This window comes from Erinaceus europaeus, chromosome 16, assembly GCF_950295315.1.
Source record: "Erinaceus europaeus chromosome 16, mEriEur2.1, whole genome shotgun sequence".
Lineage (NCBI taxonomy): Eukaryota > Metazoa > Chordata > Mammalia > Eulipotyphla > Erinaceidae > Erinaceus > Erinaceus europaeus.
In genome coordinates this window covers 17,020,968-17,043,388 of record NC_080177.1, presented here as the reverse complement: position 1 = coordinate 17,043,388, position 22,421 = coordinate 17,020,968, and the positions used below count along the sequence as shown (strand labels likewise).

Genomic DNA, 22,421 nt, shown 5'->3' with positions numbered 1-22,421 from the left:
GCTCATTTTTATCAACACTAACCCTCACAGTTTTCATTAAGAGTTCTCTGATATGCTGATTTTACACGAGAGCCAACAAGCTGAGCAATAAAGTAGCATGACAGCAAATTTGCAAAATAATAGGTATTAGTCTCTTAAGAGCTTGCCACTGGCAGCTGCAGGTCCCAGATTTACTGTGAAGGATAACTCCTGTGGAAAAACATATATACAAATTTTGGTCAAGTGTTTACACTAGTTTTGACCACCAAATTCATTTGAAACCCAGGACACAAGCCAATTTTAAACACCTCATCTCTTCCTTTTCTTAATGACCTTTGGTTTCTGTGTCACAAATATTGACTAACCCCCAAGGATAAAAAGTTTTGGTGGCTTCAAGGCAATGCAAACTGGAATGTGGAAAGTTCCATTGCTTCCCTTCTTCTTGGGGAGGGCACCACCCATGACTTCACAGAGCACCCCTTGTGTGTCCTCCCCACTCCAGCCATTTGCCCTGGGTTGGGCAGGAATAAAACTTGTTCTGCCTCTTTGCAGACTATTAATCTAACCAGAGGTACAGGAAATGGGACCACAAAAAATTTCTGGAAAGCCCATTTATACTTGCTGGTGGTTTAAGATACTTTTCAGAAATAATCTTGTGGCCTTTAAAGCTGACCCGGAACTTCCCTTTACTGTTTTTCAAGGTTTGTTTTAGCCTTCTTCATTTGATGTTAACCATTTAAACGTTTCTAAGTCATGCTTGCTTTTTATTCTGTTTCATCTTCCTAATCTATTGCAACTCTCCAGATTTTACAGTGCTGCCTTTTAAGGATGATGTATTTGGGGCCAGACAGTGGTGCACTTGGTTAAGTGCACACGTTATAGTGCACAATGACCCGGGTTCAAGCCTTTGGTCCACATCTGCAGGGAGGAAAGCTTCTTAAGTGGTATAAACAGTTCTGCAAGTCTCTCTCCCCCCCTCTCTTTCTCTCTCTCTTCCTCTCTATCTCCCCTTTCCCTCTCAAGTTCTCTCTGTCTCTATCCAAAATTAATTAATTATAAATGAATGATGTATATGAGGAATGGTAGCTTACTGGGTAGGTTGTATACCCAGCCATGTGCATGGCACAGGTTCAAGCCCCAGCACCACATGGGAGGAGCTGTGGCACTGAAGGAAGCACCAGTGCTCTTGTGATGTGGTGTGTGTGTGGTGTGTGTGTGTGTGTGTGTGTGTGTGTGTGTGTGTATCTGTCTTTCTTTTTCTATTAGAATTAGAAAACAACCTTGAGTGGTGAAATTACACTTGTGTGAGGTTCTATTGATAGCCTCCCCCAAAAAAAGATGTAGATGAAAATATGGGTATGGTCCTCTCTGGTTAAAGTTAATGTTCAATGTTATATTTAGAGAAAAGAAAACCCAGGACAGATTTTTTTTTCCCTGTAAAGTACATCCTTACATTGCAAATGTATTTACTGCCTATATCTCTTTTTCTCCACTCTTCCCCTCTCTTAGATCACTTTAAATGGTGATCATGTTAAGGGCTGGCAAGATAGTTTGTTTACTTGGATGGTATGCTTGCTCTGTTACACACTAGACCCGGGTTCGAGCCTGGCCCCTACTACACCAAAGGAAGATTTAGTGCTGTGTTCTCTCTCTCTGTCTCTCTCTCTCTGTGTGTCTGTCTGTCTGTCTCTCTTGTCTTTCTATCTAAAAAAATCACTCTGGAGCAGTGAAGTCCCAGTGATGACAAAAAAATGACAATAATATTTAAATATTATTTCTTTCAAAACTTGATTTTATACAAATTGCACAGAGATGCACTTTACTTGAAGAGAGGTCCACTCAGTATATGCCAGGTGGATCAAGGTGTATTTCTGTACTTCCTGCACCTGCCTCCTCTACTTCCTGTTTCCTCTCAGACTCACGAGGAGCTGGGCATCTCTTCTGTGTCACAGGCTCTTCCTTGCTTGTCCAGAGGTGTACCTCAGTATGTCAGTGTCTTCATCACAGACATGATATAACCCAATAAAAGTTGTCTGTCAAAATAGTTCTTCTCTCATTTTGTCCTGGAAAGAGACCTTTCTGCCAAGGGGGCATGGAGGGAACCCTCAAGAACTGTTATATCCTATTGGACTAATAACTTGGAGTCATGTACACTTTGACTTTTAAATAATTAGTGCCATGTCAAGCCTACTAAGACCACAGGACAAAAGGAATTTTTGATAAATAATCAGATCTGATCACAAAGTAGCTCATTCTTTTATTAGATTAAGTTGGGGGACAAGGTAGTTCACCTGGATAGTGTATTTGCTTTTCTATGTACACGAACGCACTCCCCTGGAGGAAACTTGACACTGTGGTATCTTTCCTTCTGTCTCTCTGTCTCAATCTCTTTGCATCTAGAAAAAAAAAAGCCTTACTAGAATAATGAAGTCTCAACACTGAGTCCCCCCCCCAAAAAAAAAAAATTCCAAAGCTCACAATTCCAGGCAGAAAAATTTAAAAGATCTTTTAGAAATACAGACGATTAGCACAGCGGGTTAAGCACATGTGACGCAAAGCGCAAGGACCAGCGTAAGGATCCCGGTTCGAGCCCCCGGCACCCCACCTGCAGGGGAGTCGCTTCACAAGTGGTAAAGCAGGTCTGCAGGTGTCTATCTTTCTCTCACTCTCTCTGTCTTCCCTTCCTCTCTCCATTTCTCTCTGTCCTATCCAACAACAATGACATCAACAACAATAACTATAAAAACAAGGGCAACAAAAAGGAAATAAATATTTAAAAAAAGAAATACAGATGATAGTGCAGATTTACTGTTGTTCTAAAATAGATTTATGTCAATATTTGTCTAAAGTGGCTTGAGTTAAGTAATTTGAAACCAAGCACAGGCCAGGCCCTGCTTCAGCATAGAGACATGTCTTCATAGCTAATTAACTGTCACTGCCAGTGATTTCCTTGGTCTCTCTTTTCCTATGGCACATAAGGTTGTAATCATTTGTTCCCACCTTGAGGATGGAATGTGGGACCTTGGCCAAGGGCACCAGCTCACAGGGGCAAAAGGTATGAGACAGGATTTCTGACTGAGCGTTGTTCCTGAGGGCTACATGTAGCTTCTGTTCCAGGAGGCAGGAGTGTGATTTCAGATGGCCAGACCCCAAGTGTAAATCATGGAGGTGCTGGGGAAGGAAATGCTGTTAGAAGTCTGACCTCAGTGATATGTGTGTGTCTCTGTTCCAACAGACGTCCGCCCTGGGTACTGTTATAAGACTCTGGCAAATGGACGTTGTTCTAACCAGCTGCCACAGTCCATCACTAAAATGCAGTGCTGCTGTGACTCAGGCCGATGCTGGTCACCTGGGGCCACTATCGCTCCTGAAATGTGTCCCATCAGAGCAACAGGTAAGATAACTTCTGACTCTCTGCGGGTATACCAGCTCAACCCCCACAAACCCAGGAACGATGTGTGTGACACAGAACTAGCACTGACCCAGATCAGTAAGATTCCAGGGAAATTTCTCCCAGATAGCAAGTAGAGCTATTTACAAACATCTCAGGACCTACTTGTTTTTGTTTGTTTGTTTGTTTTTCCTGCCACAGATTAGCAACCTTCTCAGAAACTCTTTGATGCCTCTTATTTTCATCTATTTCTTTTGGCTCTTGTGCCATTCTTGGGTTCTCAGTAGAATAGAATTCACCTCTCCCAGAGCCTTTTGGGTGAGTTGTATTGGATGCCCATTTCCTGTTTCCCTAACATTTGACATCCCTCTTCCTGGTTGCCAAGCCCTATTGACTTTCTTCTTCACACCCTCCCTTTTATCTGTCGTTGAAAGTTCCATTTTGCTTATTCTGGATGTTGTGGTAGCCTTCGAGCTGATCTCCCTAGTGTCTGCATACATTTTCCAAAGCAAAACTCATCTAAGTTCAGTTAAAAATAGTTTTTGTCTGGAAAAAATGTAAAGAAAGATGTCAAGAAAGATTTGCCCAGAATGAAATCAGGCAATACCTAAGTGGTACAAACCATTTCTTGAAAATAAAATTTCCATCGGGTTAAGTATATGTGGCGCAAAGCGCAAGGGCCAGCATGAGGATCCCCATTCGAGCCCCCAGCTCCCCACCTACAGGAAGCAGTGAAGCAGGTCTGCAGGTGTCTGTCTTTCTCTCCCCCTTTCTGTCTTCCCCTCCTCTCTCCATTTCTCTCTATCCTGTCCAACAACAACAACAGCTATGACAACAATAACAACTACAACAAACACAACAACAAGGGCAACAAAATGGGAAAAACAGCCTCCAGGAGCAGTGGATTCGTAGTGCAGGCACTGAGCCCTGGCAATGACCCTGGAGGGAGAAGGAAAGAAAAGAAAAGAAAAGAAAAGAAAAGAAAAGAAAAGAAAAGAAAAGAAAAGAAAAGAAAAAAGGAAAGAAAATTTCAAGGGGCCAGATAGTGGTGCACCTGGATAAACACACATATAACCACATGCAAGGACCTGGGTTCAAGCCCCTGCTCCCCACTTGCAACAGGGATGCTTCACAAGTGGTGAAACAGGCCTCTCTCTCTCTCTCTCTATCTCTTTATCTCTCTCTCTCCTTCTCTAACTCCCTCTCCCCTCTCAATTTATCTGTCCTATTGCATAAAAGGGGGGGGGGACTGGCCACTAGGAGCAGTGGATTCATATTGCTGGCACTGAGTCCCAGCTATAACCCTGGAGGAAAAAGAGAAAAGAATAGAAAAGAGAAGAGAATACAAGAGAAGAGAAGAGAAGAAAAGAGAAGAGAAGAAAAGAAAAGAAAAAAAGAAAAGAAAGCTTCATAGACTTAGGCAGTGGCATACATCACTGTGCACAAGAACTCAGGTTCAAGCCCCTGTTGTCTGGAGTTCAATCAGGTCTTTGCCCTCTCCTCTCTACCCCCTTCCTGTAGCGCTTCCTCTTCTCTTGAAGGATATGCTCAGATATGACTTGAACCAGAAGTGTCCTGAGTTAATCACACCTGGGGCTGTCACCTTCTTTCTCAGTGCTCGGGGTTTACTCTAGTGCCATGATGCAAACCCAGTCTGCTTCGTTGTGTTCCCCTGCCTGCTCGTGTATCTTCTTGGGAGGTCTCTTTCACCATTATAGCCCCATATTCCACATGGTTTTTGGAAGGCTTCCATAGCTTTTATCACACTTTTGATTATAGAGATATTCGGGTACAGTATTAGCCTGTGTGTACATTTACAGGGGAGAAGCTGGTTCAGACCAGGAGCACTCTCTCGGGTGATCACTCAGCAGCAGTGTTAAGCCCAGGCCCACCAGCCCAGTAATCCTTCTGCTTCTCCATCCCTTGATTGTCTTTCACAAATAGGGCTCTGGTACTCTGTGCATGTACTCCCTTCCCTTCCCTTTCCCTTTTCTACTTCCTGAGATGAGCTCATTCACTCCTGTGACATCATGCTTTCTGCCTAGCAATCATTTACTGATAGGTCCAAAATTCATAACCTGCCCAGACTTCTCTGAGCTTCAAACTATAATACAACTGCTCTGACTTATTTCAAGACTCATACGCTCAAAATGGAAGCTGACTTCTTCCACCAAACCCTGCCCCCACCACATGTTTTTTTTGCCTCTCAGCACATGGTATCTACCCCACTGGGAAATCTGAAAACTAGATTTCATTCTTCGTATCCTGTTCCCTCTACTCTGACACATACTCCTTGATCAGGTTCATGTTTCTTTTGTAAAAAACTTTTTTCGTATTACCTTTATTTATTTATTAGATAGAGATAGAGAGAAGTCAAGAGGGAAGGGGGTGATATAGAGAGACAGAGAGACACCTGTAACACTGCTTCACCACTCATAAAGCTTTCCCCCTGCAGGCGGGGACTGGTGGCTTGAACCCAGGTCCTTGTGCATTGTAACATGTGTGCTCAACCAGGTGTGCCACCACCTGGCCCCCAAGTACATAGTTTTAAAACATAATTCAAAGTTTTCCACTTTTTCCCTGTGCCCTTTTGTCCAGCCATCATGATCTTGCCCATGGCCTTCAGCAACAGCCTCGTCTCCCTCCAGTACATTCTCCCTAGCCAGCAAGAATGTTCTGCTAAAAGACTTCCAGTGACCACTGTTTTTATGATACAATCCAAGCTCTGACTGTGTTCTTCTGATCCCCCCCCCCCGATCAGTAGATCAGTAGATGGGACTGAACAAGAGAAAATGGTATTTCATCTTTCCTCAAAGCAAATTGTAATACAGACAAAACTTCATAGGTTTGGGGGAAGCACTTGTGTTGCACACTCTGGGGTTTTCTGGGGAGGCTGAATGACTGCTCCAATTGATCTTTTTCCTTTTCTCCCATTGCCCTCTGTGGTCTGAAGATGAGTTCTGTTCAAAGATTGCTTTAGAGTATAATGGTGACTTCTGGCACATGTGCTGTTGTTTGTTTTTCCAGAGGATTTCAACAAGCTGTGCTCTGTGCCTATGGTAATTCCCGAGAGACCAGGATATCCTCCCCCGCCCCTTGGCCCCCTTCCTCCAGTCCACCCTGTTCCTCCTGGCTTTCCCCCTGGACCTCACCTTCCGGGCCCTCGACCACCAGTGGACATATATCCATCTCGGGAGCCACCAAGTAAGCATTTAAAGTTTTCCTTCCATTTATTTTTCTTGTGCTAGTCAGGCTAACTTGTTGTTGATGATAATGTTGATCTAGTCATTAAATATTTACCAGTTCTTAGATTAAAATTTTAGTTTGCATAACATTGTATCCGTGTGTCTCAGTTTGCCTGTTGGATAGTGAGAAATGTGAGGCTTCTTGTATTGAGAGATGAATAATCTTTGGTTATTGATCTTTTTTCTTTCTTTCTTTCTTTCTTTCTTTCTTTCTTTCCTTTTGTTGCCCTTGTTGTTTTATTTTTGTAGTTATTATTGATGTTGTTGGATAGGACAGAGAGAAATGGAGAGAGGAGGGGAAGACAGAGAGGGGGAGAGAAAGATAGACACCTGCAGATCTGCTTCACCGCCTGTAAAGTGACTCCCCTGCAGGTGGGGAGCCGGGGGCTCGAACCAGGATCCTTATGCCAGCCCTTGCGCTTTGCGCCATGTGCGCTTAACCCACTGCGCTACTGCCCGACTCCTGGTTATTGATCTTTTGACCCAACTGTGGAAAAATTAAGGGAAAGAGTTAAATCTGATGCACAAGGTGCATGAACAGAGGAAGCATAAAATGATAACTCTGGGCTTGATATCATGCAAAGCAGTTTTGCAATTAGTGAAAGAGTAGTAACTCGTTGCCTTTGTTGTTTCCCCACAATGAAGGCTTGAGTATGAGGCAGAGGAAGGGGAAGGTGAAACTGGATGAGGTGCAGTTCTGTTTCAGCTGCAGGTCATGGGGCACATGAGGTCCTGAAAAGGACTGGAAACCTACTCTACTGGGTCTAATTACCTCGTGCCCAGAGCGTGTCCTCCTGCCTCTATGACTCAGTATCTTGTCCATGATGAGAGATTTAGTGAGGATGAAAGACAGTAGTAACGAATCATTGAATGGGGTTTCATGTTACTCTTCTAGGGGTCCTGCCAGTCAACATCACTGATTACTGTCAGCTGTTTCGCTATCTCTGTCAAAATGGACGCTGCATTCCAACTCCTGGGAGCTACCGGTGTGAGTGCAACCAAGGATTCCAGCTGGACCTCCGTGGGGAGTGCATTGGTATGTAATAATTGGCTAGATTGTCGATCCTTTTCTGTGACTATAATGGTCTTCTACTGCTAAGATTACAAACTGACATAGCCTTAGTGGCTTCAAAGAACACAAATGTGTTATTTCATAGTTGTACAGAGTAGAGGTCCAGCACAAGTGTGACTGGACTAAAATCAAGATGCCCACAGGGCTGTGTTCTTTTGGAGGCTCTCTGGAAATAAATAATTTTAATCACAGAATTTTTTTTTCAAGAATCCACTTTGTTATTTCTGGTTTCCAGAGACAGTCTGCTATCCTTATCTAAGGGCCCCTTTCTCCATCTTCAAAGATATCTTCTCATCTCACTCTGACTATGGTTCTCTCTTTCAACTCCTTCTTCCACATTAAAGAACTTTTATCATTATATTTTGTTTACTTATAGGACCCAGGAAACTTCCCCTCCCCATTTCAAAGTCTACAGATTAGCAACCTTGATTTCATCTAAACCTTAATTTGCCTCTACCATGTCACATATCTGCAAATTCTTGGGAATTAGGGTTTGAGCATATTTGGGGGAGGCTATTAATCTCTCTGCTACTATTATTTTAATTTCCATAATATAATACATTCAGATCTTTGCTGCTAACTCCAGCTTATGACCTCTTATCAAAAACATTACCTTTAAATTAAAGCATTGAAAATATCCTCCAAATATGCAGTTTTCACCTTTTACTTACAAACTCTGGCTAATTTTCCATTTATGCTAATGAAGGGTAGAAGTGTAACAGGAGTAATCAGTTCATTATATTGGCTCTGAGCACCCAGCCGCCATCTAAATTTTTAACAAGAATAGACTCCTCACTCAGTTCTGTTACAGATTCCAGTTCTGTCCTTCATAAGCAGGCAGAAATAACTTCATAAGCAGTTGTAGTTCCCCATGCAGTCTGATTCCCCAGTGATGTGGAAGCCCCTTCGGTAGTCCTGAGCATTCAGTCCTGAGCAGCCATCTAAAGCTGGGTGCAAAAGGCAGAATCTTGCTCAGGGGAGAGCTTGTGGGGTTGGACTTTCTCCTGTGACAGCAGCAGGTGACCTTGGACAGGTAGGGGATCCTTGAGAAGTCTGAGCATCTTCATCTTTGCAAATAAAAGAATATAAACCACTTTACCTCTAAGTGATAGTTCTAGAGGACCTATCTATCTGGAGACAGGACAGGGGTGGTGGCAAACACTCTGGTGGCTGGAAATTGCCCCTTAGTGGACTACAGTGTCGAGTTTTATTCCAAAATTCCTTGTGGAACTCAGCAGTACTTAATACATGGAGTTAGGTCCTTTTATTATAAAAATATACATTCAGGAGATACTCAGCTTAATATCTAGAAGCCACTTGGGAAGTGTGAGTCTGTCTGCTTCTCTCAGGCCATACTGATGGAAGAAAAAAATGTTTATTAGCTCAAGGTATAGTATTGCTATATACTTGGATTTTCTCTCTCTCTCTCTCTCTCTCTTTCTCTCTGAAAATTAACACAGGAAGATAATACACTTGAACTGCCCAACCAGTCTTCAAGTGGCTGGTGACATGGGGTATTATAGTGGAAAGAAAAAAGATCCTTTCATTATGCTATTGAGTTCTCAGAAGCATGGTCTTTCAACAGTAAAGGAAACCAGAAAAGTGGTCTTAGTGTTATGAGTTATTGCTCTCTGATTTCTTACTAAAATATACTGTGTTTTACAGACGTTGATGAATGTGAGAAAAACCCTTGTGCTGGTGGAGACTGTGTGAATACCCAGGGCTCTTACTACTGTCAGTGCCGAACTGGATATCAGAGTACACTCACGCGGACAGAATGCCGAGGTAGGGCTGCCATTGGGAACATGCGGAATGTGTGCTAAGTGAGAGGTTTGCTTCAGGTAGTTGGGTGGAGTTTAAATAGTCCTCCCCCAGGTTCAAGACCCTGGTCCCCTCCTGCAGGGGGAAAGCTTCACAAGTGGTGAAGCAGGGTTGCAGGTGTCTCTCTGTGTCCTTCCCTCTCTATCTTCCCCTCCCCTCTCAATTTCTCTATGTCTCTATCTAATAATAAATAAATATTTACAATAAAATATTTAGCATGTACAATGTACTAAGCAGTTTACAGTAGTAGAAAAAGACAGTGAGACTAGTGTCTAGACGACTTCTCCTTACATGAAGACATTATTGAGCACACTAAAGACCAGCCAGTGTAGACACATGTGGTAACATGAAGTTGAATTAATTTATTAGAGATAAGATTGCCTATAAACCACAAGCATTGACTGCTTTAACAAGGAGTCCTAAACTAATCTCAAACAAGAGTAGTTAGTTACAGGCTCATATTTCATGAAGCTTGCCACAGAATGATAAATAAAGCTGTCTACAGAGCCTGAGAGGCATCAGAGGGGCTGTGTGGAAGGCAGGAGAGACAGAGCATGGGTGAAACCTTCGAATGGCAAAACCTTCATTTTATCTCACAGGGTGATAATTCTACATGAATGAGGAAACACAAAGCTGAACTCTCTGCCTTGTTTATATTATCCCCAGACACACCTCTTACCCCCACCCCCAAATTATAGAGTCCTTTTTTTAAAAAAAAATCTTCTCAAGAATAGGTGGCTTTTACTATTTTTCTGGAGTGTACAGCAAGTCAGACTGGAGCAGGGATTAAGAAATAAACGAGAGAGAAAATGATCAGAGGTTGCTGGCAAAAAGATCAGACAGAAGGAAAGCCCAGACGGCTTCAGCTGGTCCAGTGACTCCTGTGGAAACCACGGCAGGATCTGCCCAGAAAGAAAGTGCGTCTGAGGGTCAACCACAGACACTGTGCCTACGTAGGAGAGACGGTCAGCACAGCCATGGAGACATTCTCTTGTCATCCAGAGGGTGTTGGGGGCATCTAACCAGGCATGCAGGGCCTCAGCTCTGCCTAGACAGCTCCGCCCCGAATTGTATTCAGTCCTGTGGTCTCCTTCTTCTGGAGACTAAGTCCTGGCAAAACATGTGTGCTATGCAGACAGGGCAGCTTGTGTTCATCCTCCTTAATGTCCAGCCAGGTATGGAGCTTAGAAACTGAGAGGAACAGGTGATCTTGGGGATCATGCTTTCCATGCGATTTAATTGTTATCTTCAGCCAGGAGAACTCATGGGAGCTTTTGTCAAGCAATTGTTATTTTTTAAAAAAAAATATTTATTTATTTATTTATTTTCCTTTTTGTTGTCCTTGTTTTATTCGTTGTTGTGGCTATTATTATTGCTGTTATTGCTGTCGCTGTTGTTGGATAGGACAGAGAGAAATCAAGAGAGGAGGGGAAGACAGAGAGGGAGAGAGGATAAACACCTGCAGACCTGCTTCACCGCCTGTGAAGCGACTCCCCTGCAGGTGGGGAGCCGGGGGGGGGGGGGGGCTTGAACCAGGATCCTTACACTGGTCCTTGCGCTTCGCACCCTGTGCACTTAACCCTCTGCGCTACTGCCCAACCTCCACAACTGTTATTTTTAATGACAACTAAGAACTAAGAATTTTTGTTTTCTTTGGTATATTAAACACAATAGAAAAAAAGGTCAATCATCTTACATTGCTAATATTTTATTCATTAATACTCATATGAAAGATACAAAGGATTTATCAGAAAAAAGTGCACTTGGTCCAGCACTGACCAAAGGAAGGTGGACATTTGAAGTCATATGGTTAATAGTTTTCAAATGGAATTGAGCTAATTTTTAAGGTAGACTTTTTTTCTTTTGTTGTGAAACATCTAGCTAAGATCCAAATTTTTTATCATATGTTGAAAAGCATTGATGTCCCATATACATAAGATATATACACTGACTTGTTAGTAGGAATTGATGCAGACTATTTTGTTTACAGAGTTGAGATATAAGGATTATTACTAAAAATTACAGTTAGCTTTAATAATACTATGTGGGAATTTTTCTGTCATCTAGCTCTCAAATACTAATGAATAATCCTAAATAAAGTTATTGGATACCAAGTTTCTGTTGAATAGTATTTAATCATTTAAACTCAAGATCATGAAGTTAGTGATACAGGGAGGAATAAATAAGATAATTATAAGTTCCAGGGCCAGGCTGTAGCACACTTGGTAGAGTGCATGCGTTACCATGCTCAAGGACCCATGTCCAGGCCCCCTATCCCCAATCCCCACCTGTATGGGGCAAGTGTCAGGAGCAATGAAACACAGTGGCAGGTGTCTCTCCTTCCCCCTTTCACTTTCTCTCTGTCCTAGCAAATGTAAAAAAATAAATAAATACAAAACAAAGCAAAAAAATTTTAAAATAATAACAATTATAAGTCCCCTAAGTAAAGCTATTTCTTTCTTTTTAACTTTGATTCTAGACATCGATGAATGCTTGCAGAATGGCCGTATTTGCAACAATGGGCGTTGCATCAACACGGATGGCAGTTTCCATTGTGTGTGTAACGCAGGATTTCATGTTACACGAGATGGGAAGAACTGTGAAGGTAAGAGCACAATAGCTCTGGTTTAGTGTAGCAGAACTAAAGACTCTAACTTGCAGAAGCAGGAGGGACCTGAGAGGCAGAGGAGGACCAGGTACACTATTGGGGGTGGGTGGAAGACTGCATGTGGTGGAGGAGCTGTACAGACACCTCACTTGGAGAGATAAGCAACCATACTTATGTGACAACAACTGTTTTGTAAATCATTATTTCCCCCTAACAAATCAATTTGAAAAAAAAAATAGCAGCTCAAGTGAATCAACCCCTTCTTCCCTTGCAATCTCAACATCTGAAGTCTTGAACAATGCCAACTCTAACACTGGCTGAAAGAAGAAAGTTTCAAGTATACTTCATGTATTGTTATTTGTGAGGCAAGCTCAGTTTTCAGGAACATTATAACCTTTAATTCACATTTATGTGAATCAAGTAACATTGTAAATATACAAATTTCTTGCCCTTTGAGGATCCCTGGTGATGACTTTTGTTCCCTAAATCATTACTTCCTAGTTTTATACAATTAGAATTTGTAAAAATATAAGTTTAAGATACACTTATTCTCATATACTTTTCAGTCTTTTATTATGTATACTTAACTCAGTACCCCTTTTTCAGCCTTTTCGTTTAAAGTGTCTAGAAGGAGAATGCAAATACAAATATCAGAAAATGCAAAATTTGTTTGAGAAAAGAACTGTCTGTTCAAAGCCAGTCTTTTTTTTTTATATTACCTCTTGAGTTAATCTTGTCATTTTGAGATAGATTGTTTTAAACATGCTATTTTTTCTGCTTTTTTTTTTTTTACTAACTAGAAAACATGACTATTATTGATGAGTTTTTACTGCTAGACCTTTAGCAAAAAAATAAATGAATAAAAAAGAATGGTCTTTATAGTTGATCCCAACATCTTAGGTAAAGTCCAAGAATCTATTCATACATTGAAAGAATTTCAAAAACGTTCTTAGAAACATTTTTTTGGCAGAAAATAATCTCAGTGATTTAATTCAAAGACTTAATGCCAAAATTCTTAGTTAGAACAGAATCTGGCTTTTAAAAAGGAAAGAAAAAAGCATAATGTCTTTGGTTTGAGGACCAGAAAGAAGTTAAAGAAATATCAACAGTCCTTTTTGTATCTTTTTCTTTCATGTTTAGTATAATAAAGGAAAATGTGGATCTATGAAATATGTGTAATCATTACATTGGTAACACTCTTTATCTCAGTTTGTAACTCCTCTTCCTATGAATAGCCCTGGTAGCTTCTAATATGCCAAATGTTTATGTATAATCAATATATATGTTATTTTATAAAATATAATTTTGTATAATTGAATTTTATATATACATGCATATTCATTTATATATACATTTTCATGGACTAGGAGATATATATGCCAGAAATAAGTTTTGCCCTATACTTTGCATGTTCATGTTAATTGCTGAGTGAAATACATTTTCCCTATGGCCCTTCTTCTCTTTGTAGACTGTAATTTGAGTGAAAATTCACCTTACGCTATAAATTCAAAATGTGAGGGGGAAAAAAAGAAATTGTATTCATTCAGGTTGGCTTTTTTTGTAGGCTTGCTCTTCTGGTTCTAAAAAAATGTATCTTTCTCTATTTTTTAGATATGGATGAATGCAGCATAAGGAACATGTGTCTAAATGGAATGTGTATCAATGAAGATGGCAGTTTTAAATGTATCTGCAAACCTGGATTCCAGCTGGCATCAGATGGACGTTATTGCAAAGGTTTGTTCTGTAAAATTCTAAATCATGTTCTTCACCTTCTGTTTTCTTCTCTCAACATTGCTTAGAAGTACATATCCTTTCTTGGTATATCTTTATTACAAATAGCCATACTTTTAGTTCTGTAGCCATGAAGAACATTTATCATTTACACCCAGAAAACTCTTGAATTTCACAAAGGACCTGTGGGATATTCTTGAAGGAGCCTGGAAAACTACAATTTTAGCATTAGAGCAATTTTAGCCAGAATGAAGGAGAAGATGAATGCTCCATATTCTTACCTATGCTTTCTCTCTCTCTCTCTCTCTCTCTCTCTCTCCCCTCTTTATTTTTCTTTTCTTTATTTTTTTAATGTTTAGAGAGCATGAGAATATATACACTAAAAATAATAAGGGTAGAACAAAGAGAACAAGGCAATCTCTTTCATTATAAATGTCTTCTCTTCCAACATTTTTCACTTGATATGGGAGATTATTTTGGTGTTGAGTATTTGGATTGAGTTCCCAAAGTAATGGTGGTTCAGAGATGTGTAAGCAATGCTCGCTTGGTCTCTGCAGCTGAACTAATCAGGTGCACAGCATGACTACCCTGGTTGATTTCTGAAAGTTGAAGTCACTCATTTTATTAATTAATTAATTAATTTATTTATTTCCTTTTGTTACCCTTGTTGTTTTATTGTTGTACTCATTCTTGTTGTTGGATAGGACAGAGAGAAATAGAGGGAGAAAGGGAAGACAGAGAGGGGGAGAGAAAGATAGACACCTGCAGACCTGCTTCACCACCTGTGAAGCGACTCCCCTGCAGGTGGGGATGAAGCCTCTCTTTTTTAACAGTGCCCTCTGGATCTATGTTACACTTCTACCCCCATTAAAAAAAAAAAAAAGAACTGGGGGCCGGGCAGTAACATAGCGGGTTAAGTGCACATGGCACAAAGCACAGGGACCGGCATATGGATCCCAGCTTGAGCCCCCATTTCCCCACCTGCAGGGGGGTCACTTCACAAGCAGTGAAGAGGGTCTGCAGGTGTCTGTCTTTCTCTTTGTCTCTGTCTTCCCCTCCTCTCTCGATTTCTCTCTGTCCTATCCAACAACAAGGGCAGCAATAACAACAATGATAAACAACAAGGGCAACAAAAGGGGAAAAAAAGGCCTCCAGGAGCAGTGGATTCGTAGTGCAGGCACCGAGCCCCTACAATAACACTGGAGGCAAAAAAAAAAAAAAGCTTTCTTTGTACTTTTTGCCATCCTTTTACTATGGATCTCAGTTTGGCCTGGATAACCAAACTGATTAGTGGTAACATATTGAAATATAACTGAAGTTTTAAACTGAAAATTTGTACATAGAATCTTAGACTGACTATACTTTGTGTTAAACAAAACAAGCTAAGTGAAATGCAGAGATGTTTCAGCTTCAATATACCTTCTTTTTTTTTTTTTTTCTCCCTTTGCCTTCAGGGTTATAGCTGGAGCTTGGTGCCTGCACCACGAATCCACTGCTCATGGCAGCCATTTTTGCCGTTGTTGTTGCTGTTATTGTTGTTGGATAGGACAGATAGAAATTGAGAGAGGAGGGGAAGACAGAGAAGGGGAAGAAAGACAGATACCTGCAGACCTGCTTCACCACAAGCAAAGCAACCCTCCTGCATATGGGGAGCCGGGGGAGCTCTAACTGGGACCCTTGCACTTCACACTATGTGTGCCTAACCCAGTGCACCACCGCCTGCCACCCCCTCAATATGCCTTTTTAAGATCAGGAGAAAGGAAACAGTCACATACACTAGTTTTATATTATAAAAGGTAGCATTTTAAAATGACTTGTGTTTACGTATTACATAGTTGCCCCAAACACAAATTTGATATCAGTTCTACTTCCCCGTATTAAAAGGGGGGAGGAGGGAATGTACTATTATCAGTTTGTATCCAATAAAGTCTCTTATCAGAACTCCCTAAATATATACACATCATACTATAAAATATGAATATTGCTTAAGAAAGATTTTCTGTGCTGGGTTTCAGTTGCTTACAGTGCTGTTGCTGGCCAGGTTGCTCATCAAAATCATCTATATTCATTTCTATTCCTTTTCTGTATTGTTCCATCGAGACTGTAGTTGTTTGCTTATTTTCCCAGAGGGCTAAAGTGTGGGTAACACCAGATTGGGTCTTGATGCTAAAGGCAAAACTTCTTACTCAGGTCAAGGAGGCAGATTATTATCAAGCTAGGTTTCTGCAGTCCTGGATGAATTGCCATGTGAGCTCATGGCCTTGCGAGGTCACGGAGACCATTACATAAGACCTTTTTTCTCTTAGCCATAATTTTCTTCCTTCCTCCAATTCTGTTTTTGCCTTTGTGATTTTTTTTTACTTAAAAATATCTTAGGAAACTATTATTAAAATAGCTTTCTATGGAAAGTAAGTAAGTGCAAATAGTTCACCTCTCAGTTTTACTCCCATGCTCTCAAAGGAATATACAAATAAGTTTCATGGAGTTGTAAACAACATCCCATTGTGACAGAATTGTAAATGTGCTAGCGTTTTAGATCAAAGTCACTTCATTTTAAATAAGTGATTTTCTCCATGACAGATATCAATGAATGTGAAACACCTGGAATCTGCATGAATGGGCGATGTGTCAACACTGATGGCTCCTACAGATGCGAATGTTTTCCCGGACTGGCCGTAGGTCTGGATGGACGTGTGTGTGTGGGTAAGAGGAACTTTTACTGAATAGATGCCTGCTCTCTGTAAATCAGTAAAAACAACCAGTAGCAAGTACATCCTATATAGTAAGTATGGAATGGTTAATATTTTCTGAGCTAGCCATCAGGGTTGTTCCTTCTTCTTCTTCTCCTTCTCCTTCTCCTTCTCCTTCTCCTTCTCCTTCTCCTTCTCCTTCTCCTTCTTCTCCTTCTCCTTCTCCTCCTCCTCCTCCTTCTCCTTTTCTTTCTCCTTCTCCTCTCTTTTTCATCTTCCTCCTTCTTCTTTTGCATGAACCAGATATTAATTTAAGAAATAGAAAGATAAACTGTGATCAGTGAAATCCAGAGAAATTCCCACCTTTCCTTTCTTTCATCATCATATAGCTGAGCCCATTATCAGCCCTCTGTTGATAATGCTGTTTGAAATTAGCCTGTATATGCTCATTATTTCATGGTAATCATTTTCATAGAGAATTCAATACCCGAAGTCTAGAAAGTAAAGGAGGATATGTGTAATTGGGAAATTTACTTGATAATAGCTTTATAAGAACTTTATAAATAAACCCAATTATTATTTCTTTTTCTTCTGTTCCCCTTTGTTGCCCTTGTTGTTTATCCTTATTGTTATTATTATTGTTGTTACTGTCATTGTTGTTGGATAGGACAGAGAGAAATTGAGAGAGGAGGGGAAGAAAGAGAGGGAAAGAGAAAGATAGACATCTGCAGGCTTCACCGCCTCTGAAGCGACCCAATGCAGATGGGGAGCTGGGGGCTTGAACCGGGATCCTTAAGCAGGTCCTTGCATTTTGCACCATGTGTGCTTAACCTGCTGTGCTACTGCCAGACCCCCTTTATTTCTTTTTCTTATAGAGAGACAAAGAGAAATAGAAAGTGAAAGGGGGGGAAGCCTGCAGCACTGCTTCATTGATTGTGAAAGTTTTTCTGCAGGTGGGGGCTGAGGGTTTGAACTCATGTCCTTGAACATGTTCATGTATGCATTCTACTGAATGTGCAAGTGCCCATCTCCCCCCCCCCCCAGTTGTTTTTAAGACAGGTATTTAGTAAACTTGTAACATTGAAAAGAAAAAGATGGGCAGAGTTGGAAAGCCCTTCTCTGGTGGTAGAAACACTGCCTAGCTGATCAACATTTACAGGTTTATATAATGAGCCTCTTATAGATTAAACTCACACCTTTTTGAAAGCACATCTAATTCAGACACTCAATAATTGCATGCTTATTTTGAGGTAGACCACAGTTCTAATAAAGATCTTATTTATCAGGGTGTGAGAGTCAACAGCCATCCATCATTCATTCAACATTTATTAAGTGCTTGCTCTGGATATGCCTGGGAAAGAGAAAAATGAATGAGCTATATAATCCCAATGTTAACCATTATAGTTCCTAGAAAACTGAAGATCTGGCCTTTGCTTTCCAGTGCTTGGAAGCTGAGTGTGGTTTATTTTCTTTTGTTTTGTTTGCTATTGAGCCTGAATACTAGAGACAGTCTCTGTGTTAGAAGCAGGATGGTGGATAAATAGAACCAGCTTCAACTCTGACCTAGGGGCTTCTCATGTGTTTGAAGTGACAGTGTGATGACAGATGTTTCTTCCTGTTTAGACACACACATGCGGAGCACATGCTATGGTGGATACAAGAGAGGCCAGTGTGTGAAACCCTTGTTTGGTGCCGTTACAAAATCTGAATGTTGTTGTGCCAGCACTGAGTATGCATTTGGGGAACCTTGCCAGCCTTGTCCTGCACAGAATTCAGGTATGTATGTGTTGTTACGGAGATGTCCCAATACTGCCAGATTTCTGCTGCCATCTTCAATCTTTGCACTTAACAGAATCCCAGGGAACAGTTACGCCATACTCTGCAGGTACATCATGTACCTTTCTGGGGTCTTGGCAGAAGTGAGGCAGAGTCTGATTACACATTACTCACCCCATCTTAACAGTCATTTAGAAGAGGCACCAAAGTTGTGCCTCCTGGTTGAACCCTACCACTTCAACAGCATTCATGCTCTCTGGAATCCATTTACCTTGCTGTGTTTCCTAAAGGAGTCTCATAGTGTTTGACTTGTTGTAGTAACTGTGATAAAAAAAAAAAAAGCATACTTTCACATGGTGTAAAAGTAAATAATTTTCAGATTACTTGAATATTTACAACTTTTTTCCATAAGGAACTTTGTGAAGTTGATTCCCATCCCTCATGTTAATGTAGGTGTGCTTTTTCCTAAATGATTTTATTCAACCCTAGGGAAAAAGTATTTTTCTCAATTTGAAATGACATAGTCTCATGAAAAGAAAACTGACCAGTGAGTCAGAATTCTGTTCTCCAGCCACAGGCAGACAAATTACTTAATTGGGGGGATTTAATTCTTCCTGGGGTTTTATTTATTTAGAATTTTTTCCTCATCTACTTTCAAAAGGACTTAACATGACTAACATTAGCAAATGTAATTATAAGGTAACATAATATAGGAGAGTCTCAGTTTACTTATCTACAAAATGAATTGTCTTAGATAATCTTGTCCAGTTATAAAATTTTTCTAGTAATAAGGGAAAATAATTTATTAAAATTTGAGCAGTAGACCATCAACATCTGAACATAATTTCAAGGCAGCTTGGCAATTGATTTCTAATGTTCTAAAATAGATTGAGACCTAATATTGAAAATATGTAACACTGATTGGTTGGATTATACATTTAAGATTCAGAGAGTTTGTTTCTTTTCTGTAGATAAAGATTAATTCACATTGTCAACATTTTGGAAATTTTAGTTTTGAAATAGTAAAGTTAAAAATTTATATTATAAGAAGTTAGAGAACATTCTTTCTCTAAATGAAATGAAGTTTCCAACTAAAAAATGAGTATTTTCTGACTATAACATCTAATGCATAATATATACATTTATCATTTTATATATTATAACCAATCAGTTAAATATGCATGTATAGTACTTAAATGCATAGTATATAAACATACTTTTATCCAGCAAAGTCATTTTTGTGTAACTTGATAGTTGCATGTTATTAGTGTCCTTGTTTTGCATGTTACTCTAACTTTTCAAACATTTTTACATTCTTTGAATCTATCAGATAAATGGAAATCATGAGAGACAGTGCTTAAGAATATAGCTGGTTTGTTCACATACTGAATGAGTGAAAGAGAAAAAAAAAACTTAAAATCTAGGACCCTTGTGGACATATTCCTCTTATTTGTATATATATATCGGCTTATGTACTTCTCCAAAGAATTCCTATCATATGTAGGAAGATAAGGTGGGCATATAAAAAGATGATCAAAGGGGACTAATAATTTGTAGAAGTAAAGGTTAAAGACAGATAAATTCAAAGCTTGACACCACTAGTTTCTGTTTCAATGTAGTTAAACAGAAGAGATCCACATAAGAAGAGGTTTTGTTCAGTTTGATTTCTTTACCTCGTTGGTAGATGAAATTGCCAAATTATGACAGATTTGAACATAGGCAACTCATCTCAGACAAAAATGGATATTTCTATTTTATTTAAAAAATATTTTATTTCTTCTTCTTTATCTTTTTGTTTGTTTGTTTGTTTGTTAATGAATGAGAGATAAAGAGAGAAAGATACAGAGAAAGACCAAAGCACTGCTCAGCTTTGGCTTATGGTGGTACTAGGGATTGAACCTGGGACCTTGGAGTCTCAGGCATGAAAGTCTTTTGCATAACCACCATGTTGGCTCCCCAGCCCGAGAGTGGGGATTTGTAAAGGTACTAAAAACATACAGAAGGAATATCCTTAGTGAATTTAATGGACATCTCCAAGGATGCAGCAGTTAAAGTTCATCATTTTGCTGTGGAAGTCAGGCATAATATACATGAATTATTTCTCACTGACGTCTGAGACAGTGCTTCATGTAGAAACAAACCACCTAGTTAAACTCACCAACATGTAAATGTTCAAACAGTGTCTCTGTGGCACAAGGGTGAGTTAGCATAGCAACACCTGCCATTTTTTAAGTGCTTGAACATTGTACATATCCTTTCATCAAGCCACAGCACTGCCGTGTGAACAGGATGCAGTATCTAATTTATGGAAGTTAACAGAGGGAAAGTGCTGGCCCCTGAGACACCCCCCCAAAAAAATGCTGATCTTAGTACATTGCAGAGTGTAGTCTAGGATTCGACTTCTGGAGGCGGAGCTACGAGCAGCAGATCGCTTTCTCTCCTCTCCTCTCCTCTCCCGGATCAACTAGGAATACCAAAGGAGACCACCCGGACCGAAACAAGACAGGACTAGAATGACCACAGAAACCCAGTAAATCACCCGTGAGTACAAACACGCGTGGCTGGTGACAGAGAGGAGAGAGGGGCCTAAGGAGAGATTAAGTGACTGCTAACAGTTCGACAGTTTGTCAGTGGAGACACCACCTCCAGTCTGCTCCACCAACAAGGGGACAGCTGAAGGGAGGAAAGGACTCCCCAGAGACTCACCAAGTACAACTCTGAGTCTCCACTGCTACTACCCTCAGAATCTGGAGCAGCAACAGGGAGGGACACCAGGGCACAGAGATCTAACGGGGAAACTCAGGAGAAGACCTATACCTCGGTGGCATAGCTGAAGGGCTGTGAAAGTCTCTTTGCATAACCACTGGATTATCTCTGCCACACCCTGCTTTATCTCTTGGTCAGGAGTCATTGATTAAGCCAAGAAGCCTATTGATAGTTTAAAAGCCCTCAGGCTACCATAGCCTACAGGGGAAAAGAAAAAGGCTTTTACACCACTGAACTCCAACTCAGGGATTGAAAAAACTGTTAACTTATATAAAATGGTTAAAACAACAAGAAAAAATATTGGAGACTCGAACCAGGACAAGAGTCCAGCTAAAAGTCCTCCAGAGGGCGAAGCACAAAACAACGAGTTCAACATCCAAACATTAGCTAAGGAAATAATAACAGGAGTGAGTAAAGAATTTGAAAAAATTGTAATCAGAAATGTAGGAACAACAAATGAGAATATGGAAGAAAATTCTAATTATCTCATGGTTATTAGAGAGCTGAAAGCTGAAATTGCTGAGCTAAAAAGGCAACTAGCTGAACAAGCTAAAACAGTATCAGAGCAGGGCAACAAAATAGATGAACTCCAGAAAGCAGTAGAGGGCAGAGAGAATAGAATCAATGAGGCTGAAGACAGAATTAGCAAGATTGAGGATGAATTAGAGACAACTAAAGAAGAAGTAAGAGATCTCAAAAAGAGATTAAGAGATGCTGAAAACAACAACAGAGTCCTATGGGATGACTTCAAAAGAAACAATATACGCATTATTGGCTTACCAGAGGAAGAAAGAGAAGGGGAGGAAGAAAGCGTTCTCCAGGCCATAATAGCTGAAAATTTCTCTAGTCTAGACAACACCAAAGACATAAAGATTCAAGAAGCCCAGAGGGTCCCAAACAGAATTAACCCAGACCTAAAGACACCAAGACATGTCATACTTAGATTGGAAAGGAATAAGGATAAAGAAAGGATCCTCAAGGCTGCAAGAGAAAAACAAAGAGTCACCTACAAAGGAAAACCCATAAGATTAGCAGCAGACTTCTCCATACAAACACTACAGGCCAGAAGAGAATGGCAAGATATCTATCGAGTGCTCAATGAGAAAGGCTTTCAGCCAAGAATACTATATCCTGCTAGATTGTCATTCAGACTAGATGGAAGCATCAAAACCTTCTCAGACAAGCAACAGTTGAAGGAAGCAACCATCACCAAGCCTGCCCTGAAAGAAGTTCTGAAAGGTCTCCTATAAACAACCAGACCACCACAAATAGGACATATATCAAAACACTCTAAAACTCTACAAGAATGGCGTTAAAATATCTTCAATCTTTGATATCAATA

The 22,421-nt window shown here is 40.3% G+C and overlaps 1 protein-coding gene across 2 annotated transcripts in view; it reads left to right on the top strand.

Annotated features, from left to right (window-relative positions):
- The window catches only part of FBN1 (fibrillin 1), a 278,955-nt gene that overhangs the window by 154,746 nt on the left and 101,788 nt on the right, over positions 1–22,421 (top strand). For both annotated transcript variants that reach the window (XM_060174616.1, XM_016185653.2), the window contains exons 10-17: positions 3,215–3,373; positions 6,398–6,574; positions 7,511–7,651; positions 9,353–9,472; positions 11,988–12,113; positions 13,728–13,850; positions 16,428–16,550; positions 18,161–18,313. In XM_060174616.1, the coding sequence (XP_060030599.1) occupies positions 3,215–3,373; positions 6,398–6,574; positions 7,511–7,651; positions 9,353–9,472; positions 11,988–12,113; positions 13,728–13,850; positions 16,428–16,550; positions 18,161–18,313 (1,122 nt within the window). The remainder of the gene's footprint in view (positions 1–3,214; positions 3,374–6,397; positions 6,575–7,510; positions 7,652–9,352; positions 9,473–11,987; positions 12,114–13,727; positions 13,851–16,427; positions 16,551–18,160; positions 18,314–22,421) is intronic.